The sequence below is a fragment of the Papilio polytes genome, unplaced genomic scaffold (genome assembly GCF_000836215.1).
Source record: "Papilio polytes unplaced genomic scaffold, Ppol_1.0 DF823934.1, whole genome shotgun sequence".
Classification (NCBI taxonomy): Eukaryota; Metazoa; Arthropoda; class Insecta; order Lepidoptera; family Papilionidae; genus Papilio; species Papilio polytes.
Window position 1 is genome coordinate 1,809,464 of NW_013525270.1, and position 19,546 is coordinate 1,829,009.

At 33.1% G+C, this 19,546-nt stretch overlaps 1 protein-coding gene across 2 annotated transcripts in view; it reads right to left on the reverse strand.

Annotated features, from left to right (window-relative positions):
- Positions 1 to 1,110: 1,110 nt before the first annotated feature.
- LOC106102046 (ATP-binding cassette sub-family G member 1-like) overlaps positions 1,111 to 19,546 on the reverse strand; it is a 28,573-nt gene continuing 10,137 nt past the window's right edge. For both annotated transcript variants that reach the window (XM_013281453.1, XM_013281452.1), the window contains exons 2-11: positions 14,327 to 14,444; positions 13,324 to 13,513; positions 10,840 to 10,985; positions 8,037 to 8,196; positions 6,447 to 6,634; positions 5,781 to 5,934; positions 3,936 to 4,104; positions 2,886 to 2,986; positions 2,373 to 2,528; positions 1,111 to 1,886 (exon numbers count right to left, since the gene is read on the reverse strand). In XM_013281453.1, coding sequence (XP_013136907.1) covers positions 1,497 to 1,886; positions 2,373 to 2,528; positions 2,886 to 2,986; positions 3,936 to 4,104; positions 5,781 to 5,934; positions 6,447 to 6,634; positions 8,037 to 8,196; positions 10,840 to 10,985; positions 13,324 to 13,513; positions 14,327 to 14,444 — 1,772 coding nt within the window. In that variant the 3' untranslated portion in view covers positions 1,111 to 1,496. The remainder of the gene's footprint in view (positions 1,887 to 2,372; positions 2,529 to 2,885; positions 2,987 to 3,935; positions 4,105 to 5,780; positions 5,935 to 6,446; positions 6,635 to 8,036; positions 8,197 to 10,839; positions 10,986 to 13,323; positions 13,514 to 14,326; positions 14,445 to 19,546) is intronic.

Sequence of the window (19,546 nt, forward strand, 5' to 3'; positions counted from 1 at the left end):
AATATACAAGAATTATTCATAAACCCAACTACCCACATAAACATTGTATCTACCATAGATCTTTTCATTGAAAAAATGCTAAAACTAGATGGGCCTGTCCCACCACTGGCTGATAGAGGCTCAAATAATTTAGAAATGACGTCACTGTCATTTGACCTTTGATTGTTGTCAATTTACAATTTGGTGGGACAGGCCCTAAATATTTAATTTTTAATCGAACCTTGAACTTTATTGACGTCACTTAGAAACAATGTGTTATCCACTGTATTGGAAGCACGTAAGTAATGTTATCAGAATTTAATTGTTAGATACACACTGGCCAGTGTTAGACTTATCTCAGATAATGAACACGCAATCATCACGTGTTTTGATTGAAAAAAAATACGTTAAACGGACAATATAGTACCCTATCTATAAAACGTGAAAGGTCTTGATTGACTGGTGGTGTTGAAGATTGGAGTGAAGAAAGACCAACAAAAGGGCCAAGGCTGGTGATCCAAGACACGTGTTTTTCGGACTTCCTATAGGAACATTAAACAATCTTTAGATCCCACCCAAAGTGGTGCGGGACAAGGGTAGTGGAGACTTCTAGTTTCAGACTAAGACCTACTTTGGATCGTAGCGCCCACATAGATTGCATATTTAATTTATTTAGAAGTTGCAGTTTAGAATTATTTAATATTCCATGAAATGCTGGTTGAATTTAAAATATGTTATTTTAGTCTTGATAGTTGATTTGCGTGTTAGAATTTGACACGTTTTGAATTCCAGTAAGCGATTAACAAACAGTGGTAGGAAAAACGAATCACGCAAATGAGATTTAAAAGGCACGTAACTTATTTGTTTCGTTTGATGAGTAAATCATAGTCACCATGATTATTTACTTTTTTTTAATAATCACTTTAGTAATTTTTATAAAGAAGATATTGTTTCGAATGTCGAATTGTCGATGGTTGACACCTGATGAGCAATTAAAAAAAAAGATTTATCTGATCCCACAGAATTAATCTTTGAGTTTTAAATTCCGTATAGGTAATACTAGAAAAAACAAACAGCATTCATAAACATTTTATTCTTTATTAAGATTATCCTTAAACAGAATATAATTAAAAATCACAGATTCAAATACTTCAAAACTTACAAAATATATCAAGTTAAAGTTTTAGTACATTTATTAAACTAATTGTTAAGTCCCTGTCCGATTAAATAATAACTAAGATACTTGGAAGTTACTTGTAATTCTGAGTACCAGGTAACCGAGTTAATTGTACTAAAAACGACTATAAATATAGAAATACATATAACTGTCATGTTTTAAGAAGATAATGCATAATGTTCAACCGCCAAGATAATAGACAAATATATTCAAAAATTGTTCAATTCCTTTTTCTATTAATTGTACAAATAGAAGAGAAAACACAATAATCTTAGTAAATACCAAGAAATACATTCTATTTTGTTCTATCAAATTTCTAGATTCAGAGAAACGACAAAAATTATCTATGTTTTAAAAATTTACTAATATACGACATGAATTTGTTTGAGAATTCCGAGGTAAGTCGATAACGTAATACAAAATATGCTATCAACCTGTGAATGATTATAAAACCTAGTAAACCAACAATTTGCATGTAATAAGTATCATTGGCCATTCCGACGTCACGAAGAATGAGTTTAGGATCAGAGTAGAGGCAGAATTCTTGATGGCACTCCATAGATGATCTCTTTTGGTACAATGCGATAGATAATCCTGATAAACCGTAACGCAGATACGATAATGACATTAATATTTGCATTCTAGTTTCTATATACGGTCCGAATCCCATGCCATAGCAGCAAAGTACCAATAATGGAGATACCGTTGCGGGACCTACGATGGAGCCATTCTGTAAAGATGGAGAGAAGTATTAATATATTTTTCATTGTTACTTTTACAATTAATCTTCAATCGAAAAGTCTAGCAACAAAATTGTTTAGATTAAAATTTTACTGGTAAAGTCAGGAACTGACGGTGTTCCTTTAAAACCTACAATCGTATGATAATTTTAAAACGAAACGCGGAACAAAAACTTAACAACGCAGCTTATAAATGTACGAAAAAAAAAACAATCAGTGATACAAAGCTAGTGTCTTTTTATTAATATATTTTCGTTTGCACAACTCACTGCTATCTCATCATTAATTTGTAGGAAGAAGCAGAGATTCTCTCGTTGCAATGAACAAGGAAATTTTTCCTAATAATGGATCATCGCGGATTTTTGCGATTGTATATGATTTTCATACTTATAATTAAAAATAGATTATACATGATTAAAAAAAAAAACTGTAATAGTTTATTCAAAGGTGAATTTGCTATTGAGTAGGTAACTTACGGTAGCATTAAACGCAGAGCCAACGACGAGTCCAAAGCCTTCAGAACAAATGGCGATCAGCAAAGCGCAAAACACGAATAAGACAAACCGGTCCCATTCTAGAATTTGTCCTGACATGAGGTAGACGATTACTAAAAACAGTAAACCGAAGAGCACCTGAAAAACATTTCACAAATTTTCACTCAACGGAACTGAAAAAAATCATACTAATGTAATAAATGCGAAAGTTTAGATGGATAGGTGGTGGGATGTATGTTACAGTTTTCGTTGAAATTTGGTATCCCCTACCGATAGACGGGAAGAATACATAGGCTACTCACTTTTGATTTTTTTTAATACCACGCGGACGGAGTCGCGGGCGAAAGCTAGTAGACTATAAAATATTTTGTTAAATATACTGAATATTGACGGATTGTCAACATAGTGCGTAAAAAAGATAATTATATTTAATTATATTATTAAATTTACATTATAAAAGATACAAAAGTAGGAATATCAACAAAAGGCACATACCATAACAGGTAAAGATGAAAACGTCAGAGCTGCATAATATGCTTTAAGACCGTACCAGCGGTTGAAGTATTCACGCCTCAGCATGCGGACTTCCATGGGAACTGTTGATAAAAATACGTCGAGTTAAATGTCTTTTTCACGGTTATAGAGACAAAATAATCGTTTCGACATTATTTTTTGCTAAACGTATTCTTAACTTTATCGAATCATCGCAAGTATAAGAACATAAAACATCATGTGATAACACTTAGGGTGGATTTCGTGTGGAGATATATTCGTACACTAAAGGAATACTTAAGTAACTCTTTAATGTTAACACTATGTGTTAGAGGTTAGACTGTACTTTAGAAAATAACCTAATCTTTGACGACTAAATTTAGTTCTGAAGAAAGAAGTTCAAATTTAAATTTAATTCTGAAGAATCGTTTTTGTGTTAGACGTGTGTATATCGAATTGAGGGAGTAATACGTTGCTCGAACATCGGATCATTTTGTTGGTACAGTCAATAAAACCCTTCAATGTACAAAAAAACAAATGCGTAGCAAAATAAAATACTTCCAGGCGAGTGAACGCGTGCGTTTTCTTTAAGTCGAAAGGGCTTTGAGGCTTGAGTTTAACTCAAATAAATAAAAGTCACTCCAATCTCACAGTTTCACGAAACGAGAACGTATAAAGCGTTAAGATTTTGTTGGATTTTGTCGTCATTGAATTTTCTTTTAGATTTATAATTGCTTTAAGAAAAAATTAGGCACTCGAGTTCTTAATATTTTCAAATAACATATCAAAACATTCCTAAGACCCGAGTTAGGCTAAATCTTGATTTATTTTGTAAATCTTACTATCTCACTAATATTATAAATGCGAAATGGATGGATGGATGTTTGTTAGAGTTTGTAGTCTAAACGGCTAAACGGATATTAATGAAATTTGTCATAGTTGTAGAGTAGTCTGGAAGAACACATAGGCTACTTGCTTTTGTTTTTTTATAGCACACGAATGGAGTCGCAGGCGAAAGCTAGTATCTTAAAATTATAATAACATTCTACTTACACAGCAGTACAGGTATCATGATGTAAGTGTACATGAAGAACACGAGCACACTGATACAGAATTTGAAGTTTACTATAGGGACGGCAGCGTCGTTTCCCACTAACAAGAAAATACTTCCCAGAAGTACTGCGGACACTACGTGGTGTACCAACTGTATCCATAATGTTATCTGTGGAACAAAGAGAAGGTAGATTTAAGTCCTGACAGGTATGAATAACTGTGCAATAAATGACTTTACTGTTGTATTTTCGCAAATTTTTGTGCTTTTCAAAAACCCATCTATTGTAATTATTGGGAAAGATTTGTATTTTTGTATGTAATAACTCAAAAACTACTGGGCCGATTACAAAAATTCTTTCACTTTTATAAAGTTACGTTTTCAGTGAGTAACATAGGCATTTTTAGTTTCACACGGGCGAAGTCGCGAGCAACTGCTAGTAATCTATAAAAGACTTAAAAGTTGAACATGAAAGTTTATTAAAAAGGACATATTCAATGTGTATTCTTGTATATCCTTTTTGTTATTAAAAGAACGATGATAAATGCTAACAGCTTTTGAAAAATTAAACACGTAATACGCCAATGGTCCATCATTTGCTGTATAAAAATATTTTGTGCTAGTAATCTAAAGTTTGGTAAAGTAAGATAAAGCAGCGATCATTACTTCTATTCCATATCCCGCCATTTCTAACAAGCATTCTCTTATCTTTATAAAGAAGACTATAAAAGATTAAAAGGAATTTATTAAATAAAAACATATGGGTAAACATCGATAGATAAATTGGCATATGTTCATTGTTTTATTTAGTGTGGGCAACAATAAAAAAAATTCAAGTTGACTTGTAAACTGTATTCCAAGATTTATATGTTTGTAGGTGTATCAGGCAATTGTTTTAATAAAAATGAAGAAGAAAACCATGTCTGCGATTCTTCTAGTAAAATGTAAATAAAAGTGAAACCTGACGTGTCAATTTCGACATGGCAATAAGTACGTATTTTTCTTAAATAACATTTTGCATCATATTTAAAATGTTATTTCCTGGAATAGAGTACTCGTATCTGTGTATTAGCGAATGAATGTAAGAAGTAGACTTAACGTTGATAAATGACGACTTTGAGCGATGAATAAAATGCAAGAACTGTTTTGAAACAGGAAAAATTAAATCGTTCAAACAGCTTTTCATACAGCTTTGTACAAGAAATATTTAAAAGAAAGTGATTCTGAAATTTCTATAGGTTTTTAATAAAACATTTATCCACATGTAAATAAGGGAAATCTTTTATTAAACGTTCAATTTAGGTTAGCGAAATATGAACAAAGATATTTATAGAATGTAAGAATAATATGACGGTTGGGTCGCTTATTTTCCCTTCGAAATAGGGCAAAAAATCCCTGCCGAGGCCAATATCTGTGGTGTGCACGGAAAATATACAATTTTTTGTTTAGATTGAAGCATTTTCACGTCCCTTGTTATTAGTTTAGTTAACGTCCTCATAAAAGGTGAACTAATTTTACGCTATATAAAATCAGTTACACTGTTTAGAAATTTAGAGAGAGTGTCTACTAATATTTGCGATATAAAGAGTGGGCTGTAAAGATTATAAGTGCAGTTAATAGCATTTTAATTGCGCAGATATCTTACTAAGGTTATAAATGTGAAATTTTGGATGGATAGATGGTTTTTAGAGTTTGTAGCATAAATTGCAGAACGGTTCTCTATGAAACTCAGCACAGATGTAGAGGATAGTCTGGAAAAACACATAGTCTACTTTCTTTCGTTTTTATTAGTTTCATAGGCTGTGTATTTCGTATTAATCGGTGAATAATTATAGTTTTTTTCTTACCGAATTTCTTCTACTTTGTATAAACATTCGCTTTGTTAATATGAGAAACTGAGTCAGGAATGTGGTGGGAAATTCCATTTTCTGCATTTGTTCTTTGGCTATATGCTCCACGAAGATTCTTTGGATGGATTCATCCGAGTGCAGAACTGGCTTCCTGAAAGACGTTGAACGTTTAATTGATTATTTTTCACTTTCATAGCGTTTAAGTTTTAAATGCATAAAATGAACATTATTGTGAATAAATAACGAAGAGAAAAGTTCCCGTTTTTTTTTAACACGATACTGAGTCTACCTTTAATGTATGGAATACAATAACTGTCATATCTCTCATGAATGACGTAACAGGCAATTAAGGGAGCTACATGTTATAATGGGTATGGATGATATCTTGAGATTTATTCTTAGCTTTTGTGTACAGAAATATTAATATATAAGCTTATACAGCGTTAGAAAAGCTTTTATTTCGTTTGTGGCTACTTCCATAATCTGGTGGTAGATAATATTCCGAGAAATACTAAAAGAAACAGATCTTCAGAATAATTTTAGCGTACAATTTTTATTAAAGAAATTGAATCAACATTAAGAATGACACTTAATACCTTAAAATACATACAAAATGGAAAATGATTTGATATCAAGGTAGAGTTTTATTAAGACTCATCTTACCTCCCGCCTCTCAACGTCATCCTATCCAACTTTCGGCATAGCTTCCCGTTTTGGCAGAGTTCAGACATTTCCGCGGATGCCTCAGGGTCACTGGCTACAGTCTCCACCACGAAGTCTGCGGGATTGTGCGTTGACGGACAGATTTGCCCGACTTCGGTTAAAAACGGCACAAGAAGTGGTGCTGCACCCTGAAAAATAGTGTTTAACATTACCAAGATGCCATATAATATAATACTAGCTGTTGCCCGCGTTTGTTCGCGTGAAATTCTGAAATTAAAAAGAATATAGTCTGTGTTACTCACTAATAACTGAAATCGGCCAAGTTATTTCAATACATACAAAAATACATATATTTTATCTTTATAATATGAGTAGAGGAGTATAGATTTAAGAAAACAAAAAAAAGGAGTAACAAGCCCTGGTTCTTATTTGAATTTGGAACTTAGTGGACTTAATTTAGGTCTGAAGGTCATTCCATTGTTACAAAGACGCTTTATCATTCTACACTTAGCGCTTCTTTTAATAATTAAACTACTTTAAGTGCGTTCAAATCATCATTAACTAAAACATTAGTCCCTATTTCCCTACGAAATGATTTCTAAATTACAACTTTGTTCCATTACGCAAGGAAAATATCTTGAAGTAGACTATTTGGTGCCATTTACAAAGTTGGTCAAATATTCTTATGAAAACACAAATATTCTTACGACACTGTTTAGAGGCACCTTTATTAAATTGATATTTTCCTTATATGTTAACTTTTTCCTTATTTATGTGTTTTGTTTATAATATTAAAACAGTTTTGTTTATGCAAATTGTAGTTTTAACATAGATAACTAAATAAGGTGTTAATGGAGTATAATTTGTTAAGAAGCCCTTGGCTTACTTAAGCGATAGAATGTACGTTGCGGTTGTACCTGTTTTTCTGTATAATTTAACTAGGTTTTGCTCGTGACTTCGTCCGCGTGAAATTAGAATAATAATACTAAAAAAATAGGCTATGCTACTCACTAACGTAGTAGATTTTCAATGGTGAAATAATTATTGAAATCGCTCCAGTAGTTTTTGAGCAATTTAAATACATTTTTTTTTTTTATAACATAAGGTGGCAAACGAGCAAGCGGCCACTTGAATCCGCCAAAATGGCGAAGCGACCGCTGCCCATAGACATCCGCAATTGCAGATGCGTTGCCTACCCTTATACGGCGAAGGAGGAGACGCACATAAAGAGTATATTTCCCCTTCCTATGCATCTCCTCCACCGTCAAATCCATACAAAAATACAAAGTTTTCCTCTTTATAATATTAATATAGATAGACTAGCTGTAGCTCGCGACTGCGTCCGCGTGAAATTAAGAAAATAGTAAAAGTATAGGCAATGTTATTAACAGAGAAAATACCTCTTTAATGGTGAAAGAATTTTTAAAATCAGCGCAGTATGTGAAACAACTACATACAAAAATACAAATTTTTCCTCTTTATAATATTAGTACAGATATAGATGACAGCGACAGCTTAATGGTCTTAATTTTGAATGTTACAATATAACTATGTTAACTAAATTATATCTATGTTTGAGTTATATATTACCTGGTAACAACACATTCCTCTAGAAAGGACATAAACACGATCGAAGAGAGAAAACAGAGAAGCGGAGGGTTGATGTATTGTGCAGATGATGGTACGCCCTTGTCGGGAAAGTAGGCGTAGGAGCACCACTAACTGTCTGATAGATACGACGTCCAGACCTCTGGAAAAGAAATTTTACATCATCATTACCAGCTCAATATACGTCCCCATTTAGTGGCTTGGAGCCTACTCTTAGTAAGGGGTGACTAGGTATAGTCAACGATTGTCTACTGCGGTTTTGTTGACTACACACATATCTATACTATTATAATAAAGCGTAAACACACACTTATTTGTTGCCTAAGATGTCAGCAATTAGAGCGCATTTTTAAATAATTCTTTTGTTTAATAAAAAGCCTTACACTTACGTCATTCTTTAGGCAGTATATTTTCACGCCATTACTCTTAGAGGGTAAATGTTTTGGATAAACACGCTAATGTGCGATAGAGACCATAAGTTGCTGCCAACATCAAGAAGGAAAGATTGCTAAGGTTTGTCATATCATGCCATTTTGACATTAGCTATTGATAATTAGACAAATGTAAACAATAATTTTTTTTTCATAATTTCATGCGGATGAAGCCGTACGGGAACAGCTAGTTGTTTTATAAATTTTACATGTTTTGTACAATTATGTTTTGACCATATCCGTATCGTGTAGCACAAAAAGTAATGGCATTTTGATTTATTGTTGCATGTAAATCACAGAATAGAGTGTGTATATTACGTAAGGTATTTGGATAAATATGCCAATGGTCTACAGTCGTGCGCATTTACGGGGACAATTGCGGTACAGCTATAAACGTTTACAATAGCTCAACATCGCCCAGATTGATGTTACCACAAATGTAGGCGTTTGAACATTCACTTTCGTATATTGCGTATATTGTCTTAGGGAGAATTGTACAACTAAATTTATTCCGTCTTATAATCGAAATTAAATAAGTCTAATATTTTTGTATAATTTTAAAATTTAAGTTTGTCTTAATAAGAAAAATTAGTTTGACAATTTAGTAGGGATGGGTTGTGTAAAATCAGGAGTGAATCTTTTTGATTTTCGATTCTTATTGTTAAAGTTGGAATCGATAGATTAATTTTTTTTATTACTGCTCTGATTGTGACAAAAATATGTACAGTCTAGTAGAGGTTATATATGTATGTCAATTTTTCATAAATAAACAAAGAAACTAGTCTGTCTACAGGAAAATTAGATGTGAGTGTTAACCATAATTATTAGTTTCTGATATCATCATCTCCCCTGCCTTATCCTACTCCCGTAGGGTCGGCGCACCGGGTTTTCGTCCTCCAAAGCATTCTATCATCCGTCATCTCAGTCATCACTCCCTTCTTGATCATGTCACCTTTCACGCAATCCATCCATCTCTTTCTAGGTCTACCTCTACCGATGTACCCCTCCACATTGATAACTAACATCCTTCTTGTTACATGCTATTCATCCCTTCTCATAACATGCCCATACCACTCTAACCTAGTTTCTAATAACGTCTAATAAAAGTTTAAACAATTTAAAAACATGTTTCAGTACGTTCGTTTTTTTTTTAAAGAACAGTTTTCATGCTTTAGTCTTGCCTTTGGATTAGCACCTACTTTTTAAATCGCTACAAATTTACAAAAAGGTTAATTGGAGCTGTTCCAAATTCGGGTGAATGCAGAATGGCTTTTGCTTTACGAGAATTTTCATGTAAAGGAGAGACCTGATTTATTATTCAATGAATTGCTAATTGTGATTACTGAATTAAAATTATCGGTTTAAAGGATAACGAATTATTATTTTAAATTATAAAAATAGCTCGGAATTGCATTTTTTAGTGTTTAGATCACACGATTGATAAACTTTTTATCTATTTTAAGGTAGACAATGTGATACATTCCTTCTTTATCAGCATGGAAATATAATATAGATAAGCATAAATGTATTCTCTACGCATTGTCGATTATTTTAAACACAACTTTTATTAAAAAAAGTTGCGGCGCCTGTCAGATAAAACATTCTAATCTGCGTTTTTGCTATTAATATATGGACAAAAACGTTTGAATTGTATTAACAAAAATATGAGATAAACTTTTTATAGTAAACTTTTTACGGCTGACATAGTAATAAAAATCCATTGTTGTTCATATAAATTCGACTTTTTAGTTCAAGTAAACATCTCGGCAACGTCATGATCATTGAATGATTAATGAAAGTGGATCTCGTCCGTGCGTCACGACTCAATTCAATAGGGTTGTCGCAAAGTCGATACTCAAATTAAGCTCGGACGAAATACTCATTATTTATTTATGTTTCATACTGAGAGTTCGACGTACTTTGAATATTGGGGCACGTTTCAATTCTACGTACACGGCTTGTCTTTACGATCTATAAAGCGTAACGGTAGGGTTGCTATTAAAGCGATTACTTCTAATTGTGTACGTATACTTTTTTACTGCACCCTTTTAATCGTGTGTAATTTCAGAGAAATACAACGCTTTTAGAATTTCGTTCGATTCGAAGATTCGTCTGCAAGTACCTACTTTATTCTGTTTTTATTTTATGAAGCTGTTAAGCTGAAACGATCGATATAAATGCATAAAACTAGACTTTTTTAGAATAAAGTTGCAATCATAAAGTGTAAAAAATCTAAGGTGCTATAAAATCTATTACAAATATTACACAATGTATAAAAGCATGTCGACAATTTCTTTTAAATGTTGAAAATTTATAATTATCTTTATTTAATGTTATTAAATTTTTATACTCACGTTGTTGGCTCATCCAAGAAGATGATGGGCGGGTTGTTGACAAGTTCCAAGGCGACAGAGAGACGCTTCGATTGCCCTCCAGATAGATGTTCAGATCTTGTGTTCCTGTGCTCCCATAAACCTAGCGTCTGAAGAATTTCTTCTACCTGGTAACAATATAAGGACAGAAACATTTTTAATTCAAGGTCATGAGGTTAGAAAATTCTAATAGTAAACAAGCCATCTATACTATTATAATAAAGCGTAAACACACACTTCTTTGATGCCTAAGATGTCAGCAATTACAGCATATTTTTGAGTAATTAATTTTTTAATAATAAGCCCTACACTTAAGTCGCTTTAGGCTATATTTTTTCACGCCATTAAACTTAGGGGTAAATATTTTGGATAAAAGCCCTAATGTGTGAAAGAGATCATAAGTTGCTGCCAACATCAAGGAAGCAAAATTGCCATACTTTGTCATCATGTCATGTCATTTTGACATTTGCAATTGAATTTGACAAATGTAATCAATAAAACAATTTTCATAATTTCATGCGAATGAAGTCGCACGGGAACAGCTAGTCTTTAAATATTGTAATTATAGCACTTTATGATTAACAACTTATACGTTTCTTGCGACAAGTAAAAAATGTGTCCAAGTGATTTAGGAATATTAGAACCTTTTTATAAAGTTATTTATGCGAAGTAAAGCAGAAAATTATTTTTAATAACGATTTTAAAATTTAAATTTTTGGGGGTGTAAAAATTTATCCTGAAGAAGGGAGATTGTGAGGAATGTGATGTCGTGAAACTTCCAAAATAAAACGAAAAACATTTTTATATTAAAGATATCAATACAACGACACGAGGTGGCGTACTAAACTTGACAACTAATGACCTTTTAGAGAAAGTACCAGTGAAAAAAAATGTCTACTATGTCTCGTCTATGGATTATTTAAATGTCTATGCATGATAACATCGTGACAGAAATTTGCAGAATCATACGCGGCTGCAAAACGAACTGAATGACATGTAATTAGTCGACCTCGGCAGTAAAAGGGTTGTTATGTGGTCGTCGTAACTAGTATTCACAAATGAAATTTTAATAAACAACAATCATAAATAATGACACCACGGTTGTACCACGGTTAATTTAACGTATAAATTATGTTTTGTACTCATATGAGTAATTTTTTGTCATCGCAAAAACTGTCATCAAGCAATAAATGTGACTTTTGAATTACGTTATTTTATTATCCTGTCACATTTATTTTCTGTGAAATACAACAGAAGAATTTACTGATATATTATCAGCATCATCATCCACTTGCCCTTATCCCTTACGGAGGGTCAGCACAGTATGTGCTGCTCTTCCATACATCTCTATCAGCCGTCATATCTGAATCCACTCCTTTCTTAAGCATGTCCTCTTTCACACAATCCATCCATACTTTCTTCGGTCTTCCTCTTCCTTTGTAGCCATCCACATGTAATCAATTAACCAATTAACAATTTACTGATATAAACAGCGATAAAAATGAGTCTATAGAAATTTAAAAATAATTCGATAATCAAAACGAATTCGAATACTTACTATCGCACAACTGTTGTGCGACTGTCGATTGTTTCGCAGCCAATTAAAACTGTTTATTTGCCCAAGTAAAAATCGAGTAGTGGCGCACCTCCAAATAAGCTCATAAGAATCAAAGCGCGACTAAACAGTTGTGCGATAGTTCAGTCAAAGATGTTCACGCGGTTTGACCGTATTCTTATTTCTAAAGTGATAAGATACGCGAATTGCGTGTTTATTTATTATATTCAAATTGTGAATTGAAATGTTGTTGAAAATCGCGCACCAGAGGAGAATGAGGATTCGAGAATGTTCGCAAAAATTTTCAATCTACCTTTAAGCATTCTAGAGAAAATATCTCGTCGAATGTGCTTCGGAACCACAACATGTATTCTGCATTCCACATCTCAATATAAATTTATCTGACAGGCACGCCCGCCGCGCTTCGTTGGCATTGCTCTTTTGGCTGCATGTCACATTTTTTAAGTAGCTTTCAAGAATCTTTGAATCGATTTGCTTTAACTTTCAGGTTTTTAACGAGATTAATGTACCAAATACGTGACTAATCGTTTAGCAAATTTGACATTTGAGAAAAAATATATTTACCACCAAATTGAAGGCAAGGAAGAGGATCTTACTACTTACTAATAGATTATTCAATTAGAAAGTCATGGGCAATTCTGCTATCCTTTTATTACAGTATTCCACAGAACTAAATCCGAAGAAAAATCAACACAAAGTCGTTCATTTGATTTTTCTCTCTTCGTTCCGTTTCGGAAAATAGATTTCAAGTATAACTTAAGAAGCAGCAGTAGGACAACCCAACGCCGAAAATCATGCATAGATATATGAATGTAGGTGTACTAGGACAGTACCAAACGGAAATCGGTACTACAACTCTTATGAACGTGAGTTATTTCGTTATAACTTACTATAAGTTCCTTCTCCGCTCTCCCTAGTTCCTTGCCCAGCTTCAAGTCTGCGGCGATCCTCATCGCCTCGCAGACGGATAGACGGGGCTGCAGCAAATCATCCTGCATTATGTAACTGCTTAGTTTCTTGAACACCCGCATATCTCGTGCGTGACCGTTCACTGTTATACGACCGCTTACTCCCTTTGTCCTGTATTGAAATTATTAAATTATAAGTTAAACATCAATTTCTTAATTTTTATAAGGTTTATTTAGTATCTCGTTTAGACTTCGTACTGGTCGATAGATTGAGATAACTGCTATGAACAAAGATGGTTTATTGTGCGTATTATTTGGTGGAAACATCCTTTGCTCTCCTATAAAAATGAGATTGTTATCGTTAACAGTTTTCTATCGTTCTAGAAATATGCAGTTTACGTTTTAAATTAAATTATCTTGTTTGTCAAAGAACAATATAAAGGTAATAAAAACTAATTCTCTTCAGTCTGCTAGATTTGACTCGTTTATTAAAATGTAGTGGTCTATTTATATTTAACTCGAGCGAATCTCTCCGACAGCTAATAACGTCGCAGCCATTCAAAATTTGCTGTTTAATAACACAGCCCGATGGTCGTGAGCTTACTGGGGCGAAATAATTTGTTGTGCTTTCATCGACCCCTTTATTTAGTGTTGTAATTGCGGCAAATAAGGTCTCCGGACAGCGCAGCCATTATCAATGGACCATTTTCTTTATTACAGTATTCTGTATTAAGCTAATATTTTTTATTCTACTTTTAAAGTTATTATTTACAGACTAATGTTAATTATTTTAGACCAGGAACAATTATTTGTGTAACAGTTGCTATTGTCGAATGTTTTGCGGTTTAAATTTAGAATTTCGAATGTCAAGTTCCAATTTTAAAAATAAAATCGTGCGGCAGACGTGAGTGCCAAATGCGTTTTAAATTTAGAATTAAATGGATGTTTATTCCTAATTTAAACGTTCAAATGATGGTAAACAAACGTGTATCCAGCCAGTATGTTCAGCAGCGTGGATTTGCCGGCGCCGGAGGGGCCGAGCACGCAAGTCAGTTCCCCAGACCGGAACTCACCAGACACGTTCCGCAGTATGAGACGCTCTTCTGCAACAAAAGACACAGTTTAACAATGTCTTAGTAATTTGTTATCTTTCTTTTGAAACCTTTTACAAAGAAAGAAAGATACGTTAATATGATGCCTGTTCTTAGACTGATAAGTTTAAAATGGCTAGAAATAATTAGATTATAACTGTGTTAATAGGAAAGCGAAATTTTTCACATTAAACCGAAAGATTTCGCAATTGATGAATAGTTATCGCAAATAATTTCAAACTTGCAACTGCAAAAAAAAACAAAGAAAAACTTTGTATACTTTGAATTTTCCGCTACGAACAAATTTGTAGTTGAGCGAAAATTAGGACATAAAGTCTTTGTTCGCAAAATGACTTTTTAAAAATCTTTTAGTGCTAGTTCGCCTTAAGGCCGAGCAAATGCGAAGGATTCTGGTGCCAAGAAAATATAACCTCTAAATTTCTATAATAAAGTTATACTATGGAGAGTTTAGTGTGGTTAATATCGGAGTTAAGAACATTTTTTTCTTTTTAAAACCTTTATTGCTATTTTTATGTCGCCTGCCAGAATGAAAGATAACGTAATGAACACAATTGACTAGAGGTTTGCGCTGGCATATATTTTAATAGTAATATTTACTTAACACTTATGTACCAGCTATTGAATCCTAAAACAATGTGTAACCTTTCGTAATTCATCGTAATATTTAGGAATAATTTGTATTTTACAGGGATATTTTGGTCTTCCACTTCAATATCTTCATAGTAATTAATATGCAAGCCGCGTCGGAATTTGCGGCAGGAAATAGCTCAATTAAACGCTTTGTATAAAGTAATATAATTATTTTACACTTAATTGTTTTACAAGGGATAATTTAGACAGGCTGTAATAATGTATTGTTTAGTTATAATAACTGGTATACCAACAACATGTCTTAATTAGAATTAATTAAATTAGTCTACGAATGTCTAGTATTTTAAAAGTATTTTCAACACGCATTTTGATAATTTTATATTCGATTAGCTGCGGCGTCATCCGCATACAATTATGAAATTTTTTTTTGTTTTTTACATTTGTCAAATTATCAGTAGCAAATGTCAAAATTACATGACATGACGAACCTTGACAATCTTGCTTCCTTGATGTTGGCAGCAACTTATGGTCTCTCTCCCACATTAGAGTTTTTATCTAAAGTATTTACCCCCTAAGTTTAATGGCTTGAAAATATATAGCCTAAAGCATGAGGTAAGTGTAGGGTTTTTTATTAAAAAAAGAATTATTCAAAAATATGATGTAATTGCTGAAATCTTAGGTAACAAAGAAGTGTGTGTTTATGCTTTATTATAATAGTATAGATAAGTATCTAAGTATAGATTAACTTTAGTTTTAATGTAGTAAGTACTTTAATGAGATAATTAAATTTAATGAGATGATAAGAGTAAATACACCTACGAAGTACATTATCACAGTTTTAATGCTATTATAACCGTTATTGCGTAAAGTAACTCTCCGTCCCTTGGTAGTAAAGTTTTCATAACCACTACCGGCGTTCAGTGCATGTTATATGAAAAGTTTTTATTTTTTATTTCGTGTAAGGTAATAAGGTTGAAAATTATAATTATCATATTGTGAGAATATTGTTTATCGTTTATATGTTTGGATGTATGGGTGACTAACTTTCGCCGGCGATTCCGTCCGTGTGAAATTAAAAAAGAAGAAAATCAAGTAGCCTATGTGTTCTTCCAGACTGTATTCTACATCTATGCCAAATTTCAACAAGATCCGTTCAGCCGTTTAGGCTACAAACATATATTCATCTATCCATCCATCCATCCATCCATCCATCCAAACTTTCGTATTTACAATGTTAGTAAGAAGTAAGATATACCGTCATCTCTCCGAGTTAATCAGCTAAAATTGTACTATGAATTGTTTTGTTTCTATCGATATGAAGAAGGCAAACGACTGTTATCTCATAGGTACAGATGAATAAACATATATATTTTTCTAAATAAAATGTGCTTGATATTCTCTAAGAAGGCAGGTATCAGATCGTATCCACATTCATTTCGTAAACTTTTACTTTGCTTTGCAACTTGATTTCTAGACGTCTCACCGTCGAATGGATTTATTGCTTCCATGTTTATGTAAGCGCCTCCAGCGCCCCCACACTCAAGAGCGAGGCGTCAGCGAATCTAAAACTTTAAGTCCACAGGAAAGTTAAAGCCTAGATTTACTCGGCCGTACCTTATTTATTCCTTCGACTGTAGTCACACTTCACACAACAAAGAGAAGATCGCTTTTGTTTTTTCGTATATAGAATAAATAAATTACATGTCTTCATTTAGAAGCTCTATATAAGATTAGTGTAGTAATAGTGTTTTATCTAAATTTTGTAACTGGTTGTTAATTTTATATGTTCATTTGGTACAAGCCCACGTAAACAGATTCTCGAAAGTTCTCGTATGAAAGACGTATAATTGATTACACGGTTTATGTGAAATTTTAAAGGGATTGAGTTAGAGTAAATTGAATTCTAAAGTGCGTCCTATTTTCAAAACAATAGCAACGTTGAAGTCTATATCCGTTCATACGTGCATTATATTCCTTTCGCTTCGCTGGTATATTTCGAATTCTCGAGGCGGATATTGCATTTGCAACGACTTCGGATGTTATCGTTTTATGTGACAGAGATACGGTGCGGTGTTTGCAGTATTTTTTCAAGATTAGACGCTGAGTAAGCTATTCGGATAATGAGATACAACGCGAACACTTCACAAGATTATGACATGTTTACTTGAACTTTCTTGAACATATTCTTTCTTGTATAAATTCAAGAAGCCTAAGCCTCAAAGGCCGGCAACGTATCTGTAGTTCCTCTGGTGTTGCGGATGTCCATGGGTGTCGTTGACCACCTCGGTGTTTTCGCCGCTCGTTTGCCCCTTCTCATTATAAAAGAAATAAAAATATCTGAATTGAAGCAATGTTCAAATGACGTTATATCTGATCCTATTAGAGGAAAACTAATATAAATTGGAAAGAAAATTCAATACAGTTTTAGCAATATTTCAGTTCCCAACTATCGACATCGGTTTTATTTTATTGTTTTCAAACTAAGAATGTGCAGTTTTAGTTTTATTTCAAAACAATAAATCGCATTAGAAGTTTTGAACGAAGGTGTATTGTTCCGATGTTCTGTGAACAAACATAACGTAAACGAATTGCGAAAGTTGAGTACAGTTATGACTTGCAAAATTAACGGTAAAGTCGTCTTGTAGATATACATCTTGCAATGTGTTTTACCGCTTAAGGCATGCAACATTTTATCTTACTAGTTATGTAAAGACGGAGATACGTGAATTTAATGTAAATTGTTTCTTTTAAAATTTTCTATCACCTACTTATAAATATCGTTTAACTAGTCCAGTCCTGACCAGTGGAAATGACAGCTTTTCTGTTGGAGGGGGCACACCTATCACTATCACACACGCGTTGTGCGATTGCCGATTGTTTCGCAGCTAATTCAACTGTTTAGTTGCACAACTAAAAATCGAGTATTGTGTGCACCTCCATATAGGGTCATAGGAATCGAATAATAATAAATAACCTATCTAAAAGGTTTCTTGTAATTCCTCATTTCTGTTGAATTCCACTAAACGTATTTAAAGAAAATTGTGTTTATATTAAGAACCAAATATTTCTGTTTTTAGTAAGTCTGTAATTAGTGTTACAAAGGCAAAACAGATAAGTTTGTTATAATTTCTCATTTCTGTTTAATTCCACTAAATGTTCTACGTTATTTGCGCTTCAGTTCTTAACCGAACTAAACTGAACCTGCCGACGTTTGAAATAAACCTACTTTATAAGTTAATAGTTAGCTCAAAATGCAGTATTTTCATAAAAGTTACCAGCGTCTATAAATTGTTCGTACTAAAAGTGGAAACTAGCGTTTCTAAAGAATGAATCATGAATTTGACTACTAATATTAAAGTTTGAATTGCAGTGGTAATTATAATTTCTAGTTTTTAGTTTTGTAAGCAATCGTACAGTTTAGTAGATTATTAGTTAAATGCTTAATTTATTTAACGTTTTACGGTTTAACAATATTATCAACGGATCCTCAGTGTTAAGGGTAACTATAAAAAACCATTTTCAAAAGGTAAAGAAACAAGGGTAGCCGTGAATAACAGCTAGTATAGATATAGACTGCTCAGTTCGGGTCAGTGACACGCCGTCACGGGTAATTGAACGGGTCTGGGATCTCGGACGGACAGGGGAAAGATTGTGCGGCGAAAATATTCCCACTTATTGATGACATACAGGTGACCCTTTTTAGTTCACTTCGTATACGTCACGTAGATCGAATACTTTTATAATTTATCTAAAAACCTTTTTTAGTAGTAGTATATCTGTTTTTTAAATAACTATATAGCAAGGTAATTAAGGCGATGACAACCGCAAAAAATGATTGCTTTTTAAAGACATATTGGGACTTTAAGCAAAGAATCGTCAAATGATAGCTAAGTACAACCACTTACTTTTGTATATGATTATTTAAGTTATTTTTTTAAATGTCGTAAAAGAACATTTTGTTTATATGATTGTGTTTAAAATGTATCGAAACATTATAGTGGTAAATCGCCTATTTAGACACGAATAAAAAAAAATCATTAAGAATTACATGGTGAAAAACAAATCGAAACTCGATGCGGTACAATATTCTAAAATAGTATATTTAGCAGATGCTGGGTGGCGTTTCCGGTCCGTAGGGTGATTGCTACGAGGCCTCCGGGGACGGCCGAGTTTCGCGGTCAACTGGCCCATCTTATTAACATGAAACCCGGAGCGACGTGTTAGGAAAATTCTATCGTAACCGCACTGCGACTGTCTTCACAATTAGTATGCACATACTAATTCCACATTAAGAGTAATGGAGAACCGAATGAAACAAAATTAATGTATCAAACATAGACTGTATGTTAGATAACTTTGTGATATATTAATATGTTTTTCTTTTAATTAACATACCTTATGTTTTATCAGTAAAATGCCGTCGTTTAATCTGATTTTTAAACGAGTTTTTTTTGTAAACAAACTAATAAATCTTAACATTATCCTGTCATAGTTTACTGTTT